The sequence below is a fragment of the Miniopterus natalensis genome, chromosome 9, assembly GCF_054644295.1.
Source record: "Miniopterus natalensis isolate mMinNat1 chromosome 9, mMinNat1.hap1, whole genome shotgun sequence".
NCBI classification, from domain to species: domain Eukaryota; kingdom Metazoa; phylum Chordata; class Mammalia; order Chiroptera; family Miniopteridae; genus Miniopterus; species Miniopterus natalensis.
This window is the reverse complement of record NC_142089.1, coordinates 47,632,557-47,653,278: the sequence shown is the minus strand read 5'-3', so window position 1 is coordinate 47,653,278 and position 20,722 is coordinate 47,632,557. Positions and strand designations below refer to the sequence as shown.

At 40.1% G+C, this 20,722-nt stretch overlaps 1 protein-coding gene across 1 annotated transcript in view; it reads right to left on the bottom strand.

The window, feature by feature from the left end:
* Nucleotides 1-9,696: 9,696 nt before the first annotated feature.
* Nucleotides 9,697-20,722, bottom strand: part of ST6GALNAC5 (ST6 N-acetylgalactosaminide alpha-2,6-sialyltransferase 5) — a 141,536-nt gene continuing 130,510 nt past the window's right edge. The window contains exons 4-5 of the mRNA XM_016216790.2: nt 19,220-19,327; nt 9,697-10,147 (exon numbers count right to left, since the gene is read on the bottom strand). Coding sequence (XP_016072276.2) covers nt 9,916-10,147; nt 19,220-19,327 — 340 coding nt within the window. The 3' untranslated portion in view covers nt 9,697-9,915. The remainder of the gene's footprint in view (nt 10,148-19,219; nt 19,328-20,722) is intronic.

Genomic DNA, 20,722 nt, shown 5'->3' with positions numbered 1-20,722 from the left:
AAAAAGGAGGAAACGTTTCCCAATTTATTAATGACATCAGCATAACCTTTATAGCAAAACGTGACAAAGTTATACAAGAAAAATTATGTCAAGCTATTTCATGAACAGTAGTGTAAAAATCCTTAAAAATTATTAGCACTCAAATACAATAATATAAAGAAAAGATATTACATCATCAGGTTTATTCTAGTAATGCAGGTTTATATTAACTTTTGAAAATCAATGTAATTTAGCACCATTACAGAGTAAGGGAGAAAATCTATATGCTTATCATAATAGATGCAGAATAAGCATTTGTTTTAATCTAAGACATACTAAAAGTGAAAATTCTTAGCAAACTAGGAATAGAAGGAAATCCCTTTCATCCAATAAAATATATCTACAAAAGCTTGCAACTGACATCATTATTTTTGGTGAAATATTAAACAATTTTCCTCAAGGTTGGGAAGAAAATAGAGATGACCATTCTTGTCATTTCTAATCAGCGCTGGACTGAGTCTTACTTAGTATAATAAGAAAATAAAAAAGGAAGGAATAAAACTTGTCAGTTTTCTCAAAAGTATGATTGTGTCTGAAGAAAATCCAAAGAATTCACAAACTTTTCAAATTACCGAGTTCGTTTAGTGGCTATGCTGGATGTAAGATCAATATAAAAAAATTCTATAACAAACAGGTAGAAAATTAAGTTGACAAAAATTATTTAAAATAGCACCAAACAAACCCATCAAATACATAGCAATAGATATAAGAAAAATGTGGAAGATCCCAATATGGAAAACTTCAAAGTGAGTTCATGAATTAAAGGACTCGATCCTGTTAAATTGTCTATTCTCCCCTGATTCTTAAAATCAATTCGATCTCAATAGAAATCCTAGCATGTTTTATTAAATATGGAAGGTGCTAACTCTGATTCTAAAATCTTGTGTGCAAATACAAAGTGCCCAGAATAGCCCTAGCCAGTCTGCTCAGTGGTGAGAGCGTCAGCCCAAGGACTGAAGGGTCCTGTGTTCAATTCTGGCCAAGAACATGTACCTCTCGGTTGCAGGCTTGATCCCGGCCCTGGCCTCTCTCACACTGATGTTTCTCTTTCTCTCTACCTTCCACTCTCTATGAAAAACAATGGAAAAAATATCCTCGGGTGAAGGTGAAAGCAACAACAAAAAGCAAGTGCCCAGAATGGTTAAAACAATACTGAAGATGAACAAGCTGGATATTCTCTACTTCTAGATATAAAAACTTATGCAGTTATAATAATTAAGATACCATAACAATTGTGTAAGAATAAAAAATGGTACAGAATTCAGAGTCAAGAAACACCAGCATAATTTTTATAGCAAAACAATCCAACATATATGGTAACCTCATTTACTACCAAAGCACCGCTCTAACTCAGTGGAGAAAGGTGGTATTTACAATAAATGGTGCTGTGTCAACTGGATTTCCTTAAGGGAAAAAAACAAACAAAAACCTTGACCCCTGCTTCACATCATGTCCCCAATATAATCTGAGATGACTCATAAATCCAATTATGGAAAAGAGGAAAAAAATAAAGTTTCTGTAAGAAAATATAAGAGATTAATTACTTTCATGAAATTGGACTTTGTAAGAGTTATTAAGTAGCACACAAATTATACATGAAATATGGATCAATTGGAATTAAAATTATTAAATTAAGAACTTTTAGTCATCAAAATATGCCATTAAGACAGTGAAAAGGCAAGCCACATATAAAAATATATGTCACAAATGACTTGAATCTAGAGGGAATTCCCACACAAAAGAAAAAACTTGACAATTCAATGAGAAGAATGGGGAAAATCTTTGAAAAGGCATATTACAAAGAGGATATGCAAATGGTCAATAAGCATATAGAAAGACGCTCGATATTATTATTCATCAAGGAGGTATAAATCTAGACTCATAATGATTTACGACTATACAGACAGCAAAAGGGTTACATTTACAAGGGCTGACATACCAAGACTCAGTAAGTACGTTCATTTATAACAGCCTTAAACTGGAAAGGGCCCATAGACCACCAATCCTAATTTAGAATTGGTCATTCAAATGTGAAGTGATACTATCCAGCAACGAAAGAAGAAACGACTGCTATATGGATCAACAGGAATGAATCTTACAAACATAATTTTGACTGAAAGAAACTAGACACACAAAGTACATATCATATAATTCTATTCATATGAAATTTAAACACAGGTAAAAGAAATGTGCATTGATGGAGGTCAGTGGTTACCGTTGACAAAGGGATTGACTGAAGAGCACGTGAGTCAGCCTTCCGGGGCGCTGGAGGTGTATATATTGTGATCTTGGCAGTAGTTACGTGGGCGTACAGATCTAGCAAATTTCATCAGTATATATACATAACATTTGTGTACTTTATTGAATAAAAATAACTCAGTAAAAATTAGTGACTTGCAAGATATTCTTCAGGAAGAAAAAGGTGAAGGGGAAATAGCCCTGCCAGATACCAAAAATTATTATCAAGTTACGTAATTAGGACTGTGTGGTATTAGTATAGGGATAGACGATTTAGTTAGAATGGACCAGAGTACATAGAACAGAAGTGAATGCCCCATATCTGGAGATTTGATTGCAGCTCATGGAAAAGAATGATCTTCAAGAAATGGGTCTGAGACAGTTGGTGTCTATATAAAACAAAAGTGATTTCTACTTCACTTTATACAAATATACAAGTCCCTTACTTTCTCATGAAAGGCAAAACTTTGAAAATTTGAAGAATAAAATGTAGAAAAATAATTATTGATGAGGGCAATAGAAGATTTATTAAATGAAATGTAGGAATCTCTAATCATATAAGAGAAGAAAGGAAACATGACTGTGTTGACATTTAAAACTTTTCTGTTCATTGAAAGGCATCATAGAGAAAAAGAAAAGACAAACCACAGATTGGAAGGAGATATTTGCAACACATACACTCAACAAAACATAGTATCTAGAATACATTAAAAATTCTTTAAAAGAAAAAAAGTAAAGTAACCAGTAGAAAGGTGGACAAAGATGAATCGCCATTTCACAGATGAGGTGATACTAATGAAAAAATGCTGAACTTCATAAAGAGTCAGGGAAATACAAGTTGAGATCACAATGAGATCAAATTTACATGTATCAGATGGGCACAATTTGCAATCTGAAAAAAGCAAGCTGAGTATTAGCAAAAACATGGACAACTACTGTTAGGAATATAAAGTGTCCAGTCACTCTGGAAGACAACCTGGCAATATCATGCACATGTGAGTAATTTTTCTCTATAGCCCAGCAATTCTATTTCTCGGCATATACTCTGTATAAAAATTCTTGTACACGTGCACTAAAAGAACTTTCCAAGAATGTTCATGAGAGAATTATGTGTGTTAGCAACTCACTGAATACCTTAAAGGTCACTAAAAGAAGAATGGATAAAAATAAAATATGACATATTTGCACAATGGCATTGTGCAATAATGAAAAGAAACCAGTTACATGCAAAGGAAATGAATAAATCTTGAGGGGAAAAACAAGTATTAGAAGACTAAACACAATGTTATAATAATATTATGTTTACTAATATGCAAAACTAAACTGTAGATTATTCATTGATATATAATAAAACTATTTAAAAGCAAGAGAATGGTAAATAGAAAATCCAGGACAATAGAAGGAACACTCACATAGTTTCATGGCTGGTAGTGATATTCTCCTTAAGTTTACTTCATAATTTACATGTTTGTCACTTATTATTTGTTATGTATCAAATGTTACATATACTATAAATATAATATGATAGGATATGATGAACACTCTACTAGAAATTGCTACCTGTAGGGTTAAATTTCTGCCAGGAAGTACATGGTAACTGAGGGAAGACTTTGGAGACAGACCCTGTGGCTTCTAACCCAACTTTTCTACTTACTAGCTGCCTCACCATGGGAAAGTTACTGAAGGGCCCTGTGCCTCAGTTTTCATATCTGTAAAAGGGGAATGATAAAAGAACCTATGTATTTATTGGGACAATTGTGAAGATTAAATTCACTTATATATGTAAAGCACTTAGAATAGTGTCTGGTATGTGGCCAAATACACAAACTCTCTCAGTCTCAATGCACAATGCACAGTCTCATTTGCACAATGAGATAATAGGATTATTATCTCAAAGAAAATGACATTGTACAAAACACACAGCAGATACTCAGTAGATAAAATATAATTGGAAGATTTTGATTCAATCTCATGGATTTGGGTTTGAAATTAAAGAACTAGTCACATGGTAAAGAATTAAAGATGCTAACCCTTGGGATGATTTACGTAGGTAGCAAAGACTTTCTTTTAATGTGTAGTTAGACACGGCACCTACTAGATTTTTCCGAACATCCCTGTTGGGATTCTGTTTGAAATCTTGTTCTGGTATCTTTTTAAATATTTTATGAAATAAGATTATGTGATTGTAATAAAAATTTTGAAAATGTGGGAAAATCTCTAATCCTATCCATTCAGAAGTAAGCACTTTTCTCTGTATAATGTTGTGTCTTCTAGAGCTTTTCCTACACTTCACAAAATGAAAGCGAGATTATGCAGTTAAGTATGTGGAAGAGTAGACAATGAAAGAAAGGAATTCCAGTGATGAATACGGTCCATGTTGAGGCCGCCTATTGGCTGCTAACTCACCTTTACTGACTTCATGCCATCTTGCCCTCACATGTAACCTGGCGCTAACTGAACACCAGGTGCTGGCCAGGTGTTAACTCAGGAGCCTGGGATGCTCCACCTTTTCCCAGGAGCTCTTCTTTCCCTCACATTTGGGTAGAGATGAAACCGGTTTGGATCGCTTCATAGAAACACAAGGGTTTTGTTTTTTGCTTTCATTTTGTTTTTAAAATAAATGTACACTGAATTTTTAGAGACCCTCAGTAACCACCAATTGGATTTCCAGCAGTTTTGGAAGCTGTCAGTTTCAAGGCAGCCTGTAATTCGTCTCAGTCTAGCCTCCCTTTTGTAGTTGAATCACAAAAGTCAGAGCCAATGCTGCCCTTCCCCCTTTCTGCATATGGTATAGCATTTGCCAATACTGAATTTAACTTGTGCCACTAACAGCGAGGACACAAAGCTTGCTGAACTTCATCTGTGAGTTCGGTACAGCCAGCATTAGCAAACCCAACGAATTAGGCAACATTCTAGCCAAATATAGGTAAGCTCTGCTGATTAAAAACATTGTAAGTTTAAGGACTGATCTTATAAACACCACTTAAAATTTAAATATTTTATCACCTATTCTGTCTCCTGTACCTCTTAAAAGGAAGAACATATATCAATTACCATCCCAATAGGTCAACATTAAGAGGTTATTATCTGCCCAGCCAGCGTGGCTCAGTGGTTGAGCATCGACCTATGAACCAGGAGGTCAGGGTTCGATTCCGGGTCAGGGCACATGCTCGGGTTGTGGGCTCGATTCCCAGTAGGAGGTGTGCAGGAGGCAACAGATCATTGACTCTCTCTCATCATTGATGTTTCTGTCTCTCTCTCCCTTTCTCTCTCTGAAATAAATAAAAACATATTTTTGAAAAAAAGAGGTTATCAACAACAGACATTTATTGAGTGCCTATTGTGTGCAAGGCACTGTACTAGGCATGAGGCTACAAAGACAAAGGAGAAATGCTCCCTGCTCTCAAAGAGCTTACAATCTAATTAGACTAACAGGACACATACATAAAAAGACAAAGAACAACCCAAGGTAGCATATAACATTAGGGCTCTGAGTAGAAACAAACAGGAGTACAGCCTTTTTTTTTTTTTTGCATTTCCATGGTGGCTCAATACCCTGAGTTGGTGGGGATGAGTGAACTAGAATAGAGGGGTTACTCCTGTTTGTGTTTAAGTCTTGTGGACACTCTACCACCTCTCTTCATTCCAAATTATCTTCTGGCATGTGCTAGAACCTAGGCAATGGGTTCACTTTTCCCTCCAAGGCCTTCGTATCATAGTTCTCTTTGAGGTGGCCTTCTGATAGGGTGACCCACTATCCTGGTTTGCCTAGGACTATCCTGGTTTTAGCACCAGAAGTCCATGTCTTGGATGTCCTCCTGTCCCCTTCTCCCCTGGAAACCAGGATGGTATTTCTAAAGACCTTTGTCCCATAGCCAGACATAATCCTCTCGCTTAATATGGTCATAGTTCTGGCAGAACCCACCCCAAATCTGTTCCCTAGATAGGTCTTTAGTCTAAAAACCTACAAGGGAGACCTTAACAACCCAAAGACTGCTGGTTTAAGAGCACACTGTAGACAAAAAAAGACAATTGGAAGACAATGACAGCAATAAGACAAAATGAGGTTCAAGAGAGAAGCAGCGAGGATGGAAGAAGGGATTGGGTCAGGTATGAAATATGGAGGCATGTTAACATCACCTCCTAACAATGCATAAGAGAATGGGAAAGCAGACCTTCTCTCAGGGTAGGTCCATTGGACATTCTGAATCATTGCCCCATGGAATCCAGGGTATACTTCTAAAACAAGGTCATGCCTACATGAGGGCAAATATTTGGTTTATTATAAATAGGTACTTAAGTGTTTAAATAACACTGTCTTAGTCCTAACAGAATTTCAGGTTTTCCTTCCACTTTTAACTAGCATTCATTTAGCTTCTAAATCAATATTTTTAATCTTTCGGGGCGGGGGGGAGAGTGAAGGACATTGATTTCAAAATAAGGCTTTAGCCTTCCATTTAAATGTAACTCAAATAGATCAGTAATGGAGAGAATTTCAGATAACAAAGGTAATCTGTCTTGAGAAGTGTTGTCAGGGATCTGATACACATATTTAGCAGTCACCTAAAGACTCCAAGAGACCACACACAAATTTCTCTTTTAGGTACAGTGCTTTGTGTTTTGCTTTCATTTATTTTTTTGAAGAAAAGCTCTAACTTTGAAAACCTAGGAAGCTCCTGAATCACTCTGGTGTTACTTCTAGCCCTTAGGAGCCCATACCAGGGTTAGTGAAGCGCGGGGACTCAGTTATCAGACACCCATCAACTGCAATGGCAATCACACAGCGAAGACCTCGCTCAGCACACTGAATATTCACCTCCTAATGTTCTTTTAATGTACGCTTTCTTGGGTGAATATTTACTGTAAAATATTAAATGTAAGTTCCTCTTTTCATGGGCCATTTGAGGCGATTGATTTTGTTTGTGAATTCCTGTATCTTTGCCCATAATGGCTATCTATTGTAACGGCCTCTGCCAAGTGTTGCTGCATTGACATAACAGACACCATGGACCGTCCAGCTGTGGCCTTGAGCTGCTGTGGTCTTAAAGCTGGGAGGAAGCTGATGACACAGCTGGGGAGAGGAGAAAAAAGGTCTGTAACATAATGAATATGACTTAGGCTTCAAACACAATCAGATACTGAAATCGCTGAGGTCTGTCAACATGGTTTTATAGTCACCTTTCATATGAGAGTTGATGTTTAATGGTGTCGAATGGCATTAAGACCGATAGTTATGAAATAGTGGCAATGTAAGGATTCAATTGCCCACGACCAGGTCCATCAGCACAATCTATCAGAATTCTAGGCATTTTCTTTAAATGCTGTAATAAAACCACTGCCTAAGCGATAATTTCTTACATTTATTTATACCACCTTTTAAAAAAGATAAATTCACATACTCACATGTCCTAGCTACACGCATATTTAAAATATTCCCAGTGAAGCCAGAAATTTCAGAATTTGGTTGTTTTTCACTCTTTTGAGTATTTGAGAGGGAGGAGTTACAAAAAAAAATATGAAGCTATGATGAGGTCTTTAAGAAACAAACAAACCCTAAAACTTGAAGATAACACAGGTATTTGAGATATTACTAGATTAGTAATGTATACCTCTTTGCATTTCCCAAGTACTCCTTTCTAATTTTTCATAAAAATGGAAGTGGTTAAAGGAGCTACTTACATCTGAACAACATAATCCCTTCAAGTGATGGTAAGGGTTGCCTGTAAGTCAATTATCTGAAATTTATACACTTTTCATATGTTCATAAAGCATTATGCATTCAGAGTCCATGCTGCGGAAGAGATTGTACTGGAATAAAATTCTCTTTACAAACTATGAGAAAATTTATAGAACACATTCCAGTATGTTTTAAACAGACATTTCAATTGTCCTGGCTTTTAACAGCTCAAGCCACACCACGAAGATACCAACTTTGGTTTGCTATGTAAATATCTAGCCTGTGTTTGCATCTCAACGACAACACTCCAGATAATTAATAGTACTAGTTTGTGCAGGGACATGGAATCTTAGTACTGCTGAAGGACAGGGAAAAGAACTGGTAATGTGAGACAACTCCTTTAATCACAAGCCAGGTCATTTTCTGTAAAACAACGTCAATCTTCATACATGATATTCTCTGGTGCCTTCAGATTTGGCATTAGAGAAACTAATGCTTCCTAAGCCATGGGTAAAGAAAAGACTGTTACATTTTTTAAAAGACTATTTTTGAACAATATTACTTGCTTAAATGAAAATCTTTCATACCAACTAGCTTTGGCTCTGAATAAAATAAGTTCTTTACACTCCTCCCCACCAGAGAACAAGTGGTAGTAAATATGATGTAAGATTTGCAGTGAGTGAATCTAAATAGTTCATAGGATAAATGAGTGATATGATAGGGAATCTCCTTGCATTCCCTTCTCCTGACAGACTCACAGAATGTCAGTCCCTTGTTCTTGTAGCCAGGCAACACCATGGAAATGCTCTCTCTCTAAGGGGGAGTAGATTTTAGTTAAGGAGAACCAGGGAGAAAGTATGCTTTTAACCACAAGAGGGAGATAGTTAGTAGGGCAATATAAAAGGCTCCTTAAAAAGGCCCCTGCTACTGTGGGAGCCCCATCATCCCAAGTTCAAAGTCCTCAAATGGCTCAACAGGAGGCTCGTAGAATTTTAGGCTTGGAATGAAATGTAAGAGGTCGTCTAGTACAGTGACATCATTCTGCAGAAGAGGAAACTAGGGCTTAAGCGAAGTGGCCTACATCAGTTATTACTAAAGAAAACTATCTTTAAGTTTTTCTTCTTAGTATCTTTTTGTGTGACACAGTTTTGGGTTTTCAATTTTGTCATTTGGAGCATTTCTGTACCTTGGAAAATGTTATAGCTATTCTTGAAGCCCAAGGGTTCAGAAAATGCAAGACAACATTTCCGGGCGAAATTCCAACAGCGCGCTAACAGCGAGCACTGTGAGCACGGTAGCTCATCAACCCATTCCAGGCTTTTTCTGACCGTTGTTTGGGATTCAAGAGTTAGAATAAATTACCTAAATAAAGATAAAGAGAACTTACCACATAATAATCTATAAAAATACTGGCCTAGAGTACACTACAAAACTCTCAATAAATAAATATCGGGCATCTGCTTTATGAAAGTCCGTGGAGATGTGCTCTTTGGAAACCATGTCCACACTTGCAGGCTGCTTTTTACAAACCACACACACAGGGTCCAACAGGTGATAAAGGTTATAGGTCAGGTCAGGATATAACTGGATAGAAAACTGTTTTTTGATGTGGCATTTCTATAAAGGAATACAACTAATAAATACTGCTGAGTAGCTCACGTTTCAGTTTTGAAGGCAATACTTAAAGAGATTCAAGATGCTTTTAGCCATGGCAGCATCATTGAAATAAGTGTTCTCCCTTTTTGAAAGGAGAACACTCATTAGAATGTATTAATTCTGGCATTTTCCTGGAAGCCAACTGCACTGCTCTATAGTCACGTCTCGTAGGCATCTGCACATGGTACTTCTTGAGGAGTGACGCTATTTCCAGCCAGTCTGTTCCTCTTTCGTGTCTAGGGCTCAGGAAGTCCAGCAGCCTGGTGTCTGATACACCAGGGATCTCAGTCTGGCGTACCCCTTCCTCAGAACATAGGTTTAGTCTCAGGATGATTTATAGCAAGTGACTCTGGTTTCCAGTCTGGTTGAAAAAAGTGAATATTGAATGTCCGTGCCCAGTTCTTAAAGACTCGTTTCTCCGTGATGAAGCGGTGATGACTGCCCTTCCGCCCTCGCTCATGGGAGAGGTACATTGTACATTCATCTGGCCCAAAAGGTTCGTAATAGTGATAAGGGACTGAAGGGTGATTGGAATCCCTGCAGGAGGAAAATGAGATAAGTGATTACAGAAAAAAAATTCCTTTGACTGATTGAGGTAAGATGTTATCTTTAAGAAGCTGTTAAGCACAAATCATATTTTCAAGTTAAATGAATTTCAACAAATGTTTATTACTGATGTTTAAGCAATAAACAAGTGGAGAGGTTGTGAGGTTGTGAAATAAAAGCAGTGACCATATCAGACAGAGAGATTCAAAGTGCACGGTAGGACGTTCAGGCTTTGGGGATTCAAAAACTATATATTATTAACAGCCAACTAGAGTCCTTATTTCTACTCTTACAAACCCATGCAGTGTACTTACTACAAGCATCTCTAGAGATATTTATAAAATAAAAACAGGTCATTCCCCTTCCCCATTCTAACTCCCAAATTGTCCAGAGACTTCCCATGATATTAAGAGCACGGCCTTATAGGGTGTTACATGATCTGACTCCTTTCCAGAGCCTTGGCCTAACCCACCCCGCTTCGTCTCTATGCTCCAGTCACACTGGCGTTTCTGGTGTCAACCCCTCCAAGGTCGCCCCTACCTTGAGGCCTTTGCCCCTGAGGGCAGTCACCTGGCTAGAGCATTCTCTCCCCAGTTCACTCCTCTCACTTTTAAGGATCGACTCAAATGTATTCTCAGAGAGGCTTTACCTGGTGCTCTTCACTCCCTCTCACTCAGATTTATTTTCTTTACAGCATTAGTCACTGTCTGAAACTGCTGTTGTTTCCCTGCTTATTGTTTGTTTGCGATGACAGGTCTTTGTCTTGTTCCTAGTAGGTGCTCAAAAAATAATTTTTGCATTTCAGTTGTTGAAAGAAATTTATATGGAGCTAGCAGCTACCCGGCAAGTCCCTAAAGACTCTCTCTTCTCCAAGAATGGCAAGTTGATGGTCTTATTTTGATTGCACAGGAGAGAAAGAAGACAGCAGATACGATGCCACCCTTTTCTTCCTGTTGTCTAGAAAGACAACGATGTACTCAAATGTAGAGTCTCTAAATCCAGAAATTCCAAATCCTCAATCCCTGCCGTGTAGCCTGACTATCCCAACATTTCCATGTCTCTGTATCCCTGTCTCCTCTTCAAGCAAGAAACACTGGCTCATTTCTTCAAGGTAGTGTGTGCCCTTGTTGTAGGGTTATTAAACTATCTAAAACCCAAAGAGCCCTGCTCTCAGACTGGTTTTCATGCTAGGCCAGTACACTCCACTTCTTCTGTTTTAGAGTCTAGATGATAAGATTGGTTATGATATCCCAATAGATAAGCCTCCTACCTTGAGCTACACTCACTAACCAGTCTTGTGTCAGAGACTATGCTCTTCTTAGTCTCTTCTTAGCTCTTTTCTTAAAAGGGCCAGGCATCCCAGCAAACCACCTTTCAGCATCTAATGTCCTGGGGTCCCTTCTCCGGTCACTAGGGTCTACTCTAATCACAGCAACTTGGTTTTCCAAAGATGCTCATCCTACTAGATACGTATTCATTTTCTTCAGGGGAGATCAATACACAAATGGCTTTTAGAGTAGCAACTTTACTGGGGTCAGGGATCGAAGTCTTTTATCAAGAGGGGTGTTGAGTTTGTGGCTTTGACAAGAGTACACCTTTGAGCTGCCTCTCCCCCGAGGTTAAAGTTCTTTCAGGAAGAGAAATCTATTTTTGTCATGCAGGGTTTAAACATTCCTCATCCTGGGTTGGATGCTGTGCTGAGTTAATACTTTGCATCTCTATTATACCTGTCTCAGAAGTATCTCTATGTTCTATCGTGAAACATCAGCAGCTGTCCTGCCTAGTTATTATAGATATCACTTATTTACTTACCCTAGACATTAGAGTCTCCTTAAAATTTTAATAGAAGGTGTTTTCAATACAGAAAGTGCATGTTAGGAAAAAATTAAGTTGGAACTACCACTATGGGGGAAAAAAAAAAGGAAATAGAATCTTGTGAGACAAATCTCCCCAAATTCATATGACATAATTTGGGGAGCCATGCCAAATTCATGCCACTGCAGCAAATCTAGGGTTAAACTTTTCTTCTGGTACAAATCATGCTTTAAATCTGATTCATCTAAGTTTTGGACATATTCTTGGCATCAGTCTCACTGAAGAAACAATTAGGTTTCTAAAAATAACCATGAGATTGATTTGGCACCTAGGAATAGAGGGAAATTGGAAACCAGCCGAAGGATGCTGGAGGTCAGTTTCCTCACTCAGGATGACCATCTTTTTGAATGAAACCTTATTTGGCTCGATACTGATCACCTAAAGGGAGAATTAAATTTACATATTTGGTAAATTTAATTTCTTAATTTCAAAGTTGTCCAAATAGGTGGGGGTTGTTTGCATCCATTAAAACTCTGTCCAAATGGCAGAAACGTGCTTTGTGGGACTGAGGGGGCAGATCGGAAGCAACGGCGAGAAAGCCCTGGGTCGCCAGCCTGCCACCGGCTGTAATCCACCATTCCGCTCAGAAAGCCCTTCGCAGCTCAAGGTTAAACCTGACTTTCTAAAGGCTGCCGAGGCTTTTTCCGGCTTCACCTGATCCCAGGGAAAATAGCAATAAATACCAGCAGAATTTTCACACCGGGAGGCTGCTGCTGTAAAGGGAGGATCTGGCACCAAGTCCCCGTTTGGGGCCAGGGGAGCTGAAGGAGTGAAGGTCTGAGGGCAGGGTTGGTGCGATAATCACAGAGCCAGTTACCCCAGCGGCTGCAGCCTGTCATCAGCACTCCGAGGGCCAGTGTGGGAACTAATAGTGCAGAATAATGTGAAGAAGGATTTTTTTTCTTTATGAAGGAAGCAGGTGGGGAGAGGGAGAGAGCTAATATTTAGTGCACAGGGGGAGCTTTAAAGAAATACCGTTGTCTGCGTTCCACCTCCACAGATTCGGGTTTAATTGACTTGGAGAGGGTCCCAGGCATGGGCATTTAAAAAAGTGCCTTAGGTTTCAGTATCAAAATAAATAATGGCAGCACTGGATTATAAAACCCATAAAATAAAATAAATATCCATGAGTCCATGATGATCTCAATAAACAACTGAATAATTAAATAAATGAGGGAGATGAAACGGCATTTCCTGAGAGAAGAATTCCAATTAACAAATCTAGGAGGAATGAGGGAATAGAAATCACCATTAAAGGAGAATAGTAATGGTTGCAGGCAAGATGCACCAATGAAGAGAACATTAGTGGGGCTATAGATGGGAGAAACAGGTTATTTGCATACACTATCTTTCCCCAAGATACTTATTAATGACAAAGAGAAAAGTTGTAACTTTACAATGAGTAAACCCAGCAGACATCTCCTCAACCAAGTGATAAAGGTCAACATGGCCAGTGATTAGACATTTTGACATCATGTACCTCTTGATATGAGATGTGAGAAGGGCTTATGGCTTCTATGATATTCTTCCCAGTAATGCATAACCTCAGTCTAATCACAGAAATATAAAATGAGGGGCATCCTGCAGTGGTGACCAGAATTCTTCAAAAGCATCAAAGTCATGAAAGATAAGGAACGACTGAGGAACTGTCATGGATTGGAGGAGACTAAGGGCACATGACAAGTAAAAGCAAAGAAATCCTGGATTGAGCCCTGAAGGAGATAAAGGACATCAGTAAGAAAGCTGCTGAAATCTGAATAAAGTCTGTAGTTTAGTTAGGAGTATTGGACTGGTATTAATTTCTTGGTTTTGATAATTGGGGCATAATTATGCAAAGTACTGACATTAGGGGAAGCTGGGTGAAGGGTATACCAGAACTCTCTATGATTTTTGCAACTTTTTCTGTAAGTCTAAAATATATCAAAACAAAAAATTTAAAAGATAGATAATGTTAAAAATCTCCTTAGGGAATTCTAATATGCAGCCAGGAGTGAGATGGCTGATTTAATTAAATGCCCGTTAGCCTTGGTGCTTAGCTTACATTACGGCATCTCCTCCCCCATCAGTCTAACGTAAGTATACCTGCTGTGTTTGATGGGGGGGCACCTGACACCCAGGTAGAGTCCAGGGCCTGGCTTTAAGCACATAGCCTCATTCAAGATGCTTGACTCTTTCAACCCCAAAACCAGAGCTCAGCACTCTACGTAGACTAACTTATCTGATCCTCACCAGCCCCCAGTGAGAAAGGTACTGTCATTATTGCTATTTTATAAATGAGAAAACTCATGCAGAGAAAAATTGAAGTCTCAGGGCCTAATTTTGGACAAGAGCCTCCTCTTAAGAGTGAGGCTTTGTGTCTTGGAAGAATCTCCTGTCCCACCAAGTGGACTTTCTGTACTAATGGCGCCCCAGGTTTCCGCTGGGGTTGGCTACACATGGCTGGGAACAGCTTTGCCCTTGCTGCATTTTCCCAAGCACCTGTCTGTAGAAGTGTCCCGTGCTTGGTGCAGCTGGTCACGGTGCGGCGCTGAGGCCTCATGCTCATTGACAATCCTGCCCACTGATGTTAATGGCAGCAGGAGTTTGTCATGTTCCGTTTTCGAATCTTATAAAGCTAAGCTGTACAATTGGAAAGAAACCTCATAACATTAACAAGCAAGGGAGGATAATTCCATTTCCGGGTATGATCTAGGTTAACCCTGCTCTTTGGCTTTGCGGCTGGATCATCTACAAGGTAGGAAGGGTGCCTTTGCTTCTCTCTAGACACCCTCTCTAAACACACTTCTGTTTTTGGCGTGGTACTTGGCATATAGGAGGGAGTCAGGCGATGTTTGAGGAAGGGAGTGAAATCAATAGCTGTCAGGTGTCTGCGCTGCTCTGAGATTGGCTTTCAGGGGTCTCGGGGACACTGTGCACATTCAGAAGATCATGTTCCTACAGCAGGCCTTCCCAGACACTGCCCAGGGCCAGTGAGGCTCCCTGAGCCCCCTTTCTCCTGCTGCCTCGCTTCTCTTTAGAGACTCTTTCGGAAGGTAAATTGCTGCACACCTTGGAAGCTGGTGGAATAAAACTTGTGTATTCAGGGCACACTGAGCATCAAGAGACTACAGCTGTTTACCTGTTATGGGGCAAAGAGCCCAAGTGAGTCACCTGAACTCACCCCCCACAACCCAGGCACCTCAGGCGGTGCCATTAACATCTCATAATATATCTGTGGCACCCATGGGCAGAGGATGAAAGTAAAGGAAACAGCCAGTCACAGGTAAGAGTTGGTCGAATTACAGCAAAGAAAGAAGAAACAATAAGCATCTAGGAAGAAAGATAACAATACGTCTAAAGACTACATCATAGACTGTGGGCCACAGGGTACATCGCCGTTCCTCGCCCGCCCTGCGTAAGCGTCTGATTCCACGCCGTGCACTGTGGCTGCGCAGGAACTTCTGTTATGCTGGCAGCTGGATTCATGTTCATGAGCTAGTAACTCTAGTAGAACCAACTCTCTGATATTCACGATGCCTTTGAGATGTCCTTCACATTACGGATGAGATATTAATTTAGTTCCATGACAGTGATCACTCTGAGTCATTACTCCTCTAATTAATACTGAAGAAATAATGGGTAACTGAGAGTTGTAAACTTGGTAATGGGTTAAGTATGACCAGAAATAAGATTATTAGATAGAATTTAAATGTTTGGCCCGTTATTATTGCCAATAATTTACTGTGGAAAATGAGATAAAAATACTCACTGTAACTTAGTTTGGAAAGCAATGATAATAGATCTTTTTCACTGAAATTTATAGTCCACCTGGAGAGTGGATTTGGCTTCCTGTATGGATAGGGCATGATTTAAGGGTTCACTGTCCCCACAATAATATATTTTGATGCTGCCTAAGATGCAGCATGGGATTAATTTTCTCCAGCTTTCTGAACACGGATGAGCCTGGAGTCTGGTGATGAAGGCAGGATGCCAGAGCCCCTCCTATAAGACCCAATGTGGGCTCTGGTTGAGAATGAAACAGGTGGCCACCAGTGACTTACTTCTAAGGACCCTTGAAATCTGAATTTGCCCTTTGCAATTACACTTTTTATTCACCTGACACTTTTGGTCTTTCTCAAGGTCAACAGCTTCTGAGAGGCAGAAATGGTTATTTTCACCCACATCAGCAGCCTTTTACTACAGCACTAAACAGAGAGTAGAGGACAGGACCATTCATTCACTTAATATTTATGGCGCACCAGCTATAGGCTAGGATGGTAACTATCCACTGTCTTAGCACTAGGGCTCCAATAGTGAGGCAGACACACAAAATCTCTGCCAATGGGGACTTTACATTCTGATGGACTCAACCAGCTTGAGCCCTGCCAAAGTCTCTGTGCTCACAAAACCACCCTTTACCATTTTTGCCCTGTTGATATCTTACCTCCTAATTCCTAGCACTCATGACACATGTACCCTGCATGACACATAGCCCCTTACAATCCTCAGCTTCTTTCAAAATAAAGACCAAAGGGGGAGTGCTGGCCAGCCAGGCTGCCTGACTGGCTGGTTTGGGTGTCAGGGCCATGTCCTAGGTGGAGAGTGCCCTCTCCAGCTGTCTGCAGTCAGAGCATGCCCCCCACGACCTGGGGAGCCCTAACCTCGCTTGCTTAGAGAAGACACGGTCCGCCCAGCACTTGGGTGCTGGGCATCCCTGCCCACTCCTCTGTTGCTGGAGATCTGCTGGGCTGAGCAGCTGGAAGAAACAAGCCAAAATTTAAAAAGGGGGTGGAAATGGTCATTCTTTGGTTGCAGATACTGTTTGCAAGTCATTTGACTCTAAGAGGCTTTGCTGTGCTCATTACTTTTGGTGTGGGTAAGGCTTATCATGAGCCTCTAGGACACCAGAGCTGTGTCCTATTCTTTGAACTCCCCCAAATTCTCAGCACCTTTCAGAGTAAATCTCAAGTACCCAGGATAACAATAAGAATGATTTCATATACCTTATGGTATAACATTAATGTATTAGTAATAATAATAATCTTTCCTGAGCACTAATTGTCTGTTGGGTGCTATATCAGATGCTCTACCTTCATGATCTAATTTCACCCTCCCCATGACCTGCTTGCTCTTATTATTTTCTTATCTCCACTTTGCAGATGAGAAAAGCAAGACTCAAGGTCTCCCAGTTAGGACCCGGGTGCCTGGTGGGTCAACCAACATGTTCTGAGATGAAGATAAAAGGAACCTGAGCATCAGTCTGTGAAGGGAAGGATCATCCTGGTCCTTCCCTTCTCACCCTTGTGAGCAGGCATTACGACTGGGCAGGATGCTCTCTCCAGCCTAACCCTCTCCTCCAGGAGGCCCCCAGCACAGTTCTCCACCTTTTCAGACAGGACGCTAGGCATAGGGTCCTTTGGAAGAGTTCTTGCTGTAAGCATCTTGTGAGAACAACTACCACACCTTTTGGATGGTGGCCAAGAGACAGAAACCTAGAGCTGGTGGCAGCAAGTGGTGCGTGGACAGTATCTTGACTTCCTGGTTAGTGTCATTCCATAAATTGTTTCCATCTACGTACAAGAAGCCTTGATGAACTAACTCTGAGTAAGAGAAATGACAGGCTAACATGCCTTTCATTTGTTTTCCATAATAAATGGAAGATTTCCTTGAACACTCTAAGTCATTAACATTTCAATTTATTCATGCGCTTTCTTCTTGGTGTCCTAATGGCAATTATATCTGCCATAGAACCATGGACTTTGATAGCTCTTTGCACGCCCATAAGGACCGCTCCCACTGTCTTTGTTAGCCTGTTGGTTTGAGGAGACAGTTTGCTTTCTTACACCATCCTGCCTACTTTTTGCACATAGATTATTAAACAGGGAAACAAGGCCAGTGACTTAAGTGATGAGGAACTGGGTGAGAATCCAAGCTAACTCTTGCCATGGACTAGGCCCTGTTCCAAGCACTTTACACGTATTAACTTATTTAATCCACCTGCAACCCTATGGGGTAGAGTCTATTATTATTATCACCTCTACTTCTAATGATGAGGAAGCTGAAACACCGAGAGAGACTGAGCAATGTGCTCAAGGTCACATTAGGTGAGTAAGTGGCCAGGCTGAACTTGGAACCTGTGCATTCTGGCCCCAGACCCTACACCCTTCCTTACTACATTATGTCACTCCTGGGGACGAGAGAATACAGGCACATAACAAAGGCCTGCTCTGTCCACACCTTTCCTTCTCTTCTGTGACCTGACTCTAACATATAAATTACTACTCCTGCTGTTAGGTTTTTGGGTTTAAAAGGGTGGGAGAAAAGTGGCCAGTTGGAAACAGCATGCTTAAATACCCTTTTCTCATTCTTGCTTCAAACCTCTGTAAAGATTTTGCATCAAGGCCCATGGCTTTTGAGAAGTTGTTAGGTTTAATACATGTGAAGCAAGCAGAAATTTTACTTGAACAACTTTAAAACACCCCTCCCCTCCAGGTTTGACCATTTGAAAATCAACATTGAGGCCATGGGCTGGCCATCGGTCACTCCTAAAATGACGGGCACTTCCTGAATTTATAGGCATCACCACCTTAAATTACAGATGAGTTTTCAATGAGCTTTGGCAAATCGGTGCATTTGTTAGGACACCAAACTCTGCCCGGGCACATGCCAGAAGGTAACTTACGGTAGCAACAGAGATGTGTGCTTATGTTCTCTTTAAAGTGATGCATCAGAATAATTATGCTTGTGCTTTGGTCTTAGAAGCACAAACCAAAGCTATGTGGTGGTGAAGGAATGAGGCTCCAAGGAATATTTTAATTTTAGAAAATAGGCATTATCGTCAAAGAAATTGCCCTGTTTAATTCATTAAAAATTACCACATTCCTTTCAAATGAGAATAAAACTAACATTTCTTAATGCTTGTGCATCGTGAATATTATGCCAATTACTGCATTACTTTTGGTTGATAAATATTCAGAGCATAAATGAAGCCCATAAGATGGATTAATTCTCCAGCAGAACAAACAAAAACTTTCAATATTTTATATCACGTAATTAAATGCTGTTTGTTGTTTCTAGAACCAGAACTTGGGACATGTTAATTAATTGCTTCAAGAAGACAGACATGTTTTGTGGTTGACATTTGGAATCAGATATTTATAAACTCCGCACGACACTGCTGATGAATTACACTTGCAGAGTAAATCCTACCTGCAGAAGTCCGGGGGCACCATGCCATACACATTGATCCTGTCGCAGAGCTCCAGCGCAATCGTCATCGTGAACCAGCCAGTGCTGAGCCACGTGTTGGAGATCTTTCTGGAAGGAACAACAATTCAGTCTGCAAGCTGGTAAGATAATCATTATACCCACTGCCATCTTAAATCCTTTATGGAGCAAGTCTGACTATAAACACACACATTCTCTTTTTCCATTTGGTAAATAGCTGGAACTTTTTACCAGACAGATAGCTCTACCAACACCACCATGTTCCACAGCACAATCATAAATGATGTTGATGAGCCATCATGGTAGATTTGTGACACTAAAGGATGCTCAAGGGACTTCTTCATCATCAAAGATGATGATCACTGTTTCAATGTTCAAGTGTATATCACCATAATTCAATTTCTTGTAAGATGATAACCCCCTTGTGTCAACCCTTTATTAACTAGAATACTTGACGAACTAGAAATATTCCTTGTTCCCCAAGCAGAGTGGATAAGAGTTTATTACATATGATTAAACACAGATGTGTCTGACTATCAAATGATCAATCTATCAAACAATCTAGTTGAAGCTTGCCTAACACCGGCATCTTGATTGAATGCCTTGCCTTAGGAGTGCAGTAAGACCTCATTTAACATCGTGCATAGGTTCTTGGAAACTGCCACCTTAAGCAAAATGACTTATAACGAAACCAGTTTTCCCAGAGGCTAAATGATATAAACAGGATTTAAGTTCCCATGGCATATTTCTGGCAAGAGAAACATCACCAAACATTTAAATAAAGACCCAAAGCACTTTTAATATTAAATATTAAAATAAATACGAACTACACATACATTTAGGAAAGACTAATAAAAAGGTAAGATGATTGTTTTCCAACTTGTTTATTCCAGTGCAGGGTTGTGGTTGGCCAGAGCCTATCCCAGCAGCTCAGGGCACAAGGCAGAACCCGCCCTGGACAGGACACCCTCTGTCACAGGGCACACTCACAGACGCCCCCACTCACTCAGACTGGGACAATGTGGACACAGCAATTCACCTCACATATTTTGGGGATGTGGGAGGAAACCCACACAGGCCTGGGGAGAACATGCAAACTCCACACATGTTGTGGCCCTGACTGGGAATAGATTTCTCCCCTCATGAACATTATGACAAAGCATGTTGAACAAAATGACGTTATTTGAGGACCTGTAGTACATCCATTGGAGAAGTGGCTAATGACCAGAGGAAAAGGTCCCGAGGCATGCTTATGGTTAAATGAGCATAGGCTTTATTTTACCTCAGACCGTTCAGAATCCTCTGGACATTTTTATTGGAAGGACCAAAAGTTTAAGGAACTGTGCATTCCAACATTTATTCATTTGTCCACTCAAGCATGGGTGTTGAGCTCCAGCCACATGCCAAGCCTAAGGATAACTGTGGAGACACAACATCAAGGTCTGATCGGACCCTGTGAGAGTGACTCAGTCTACCACGCTATGC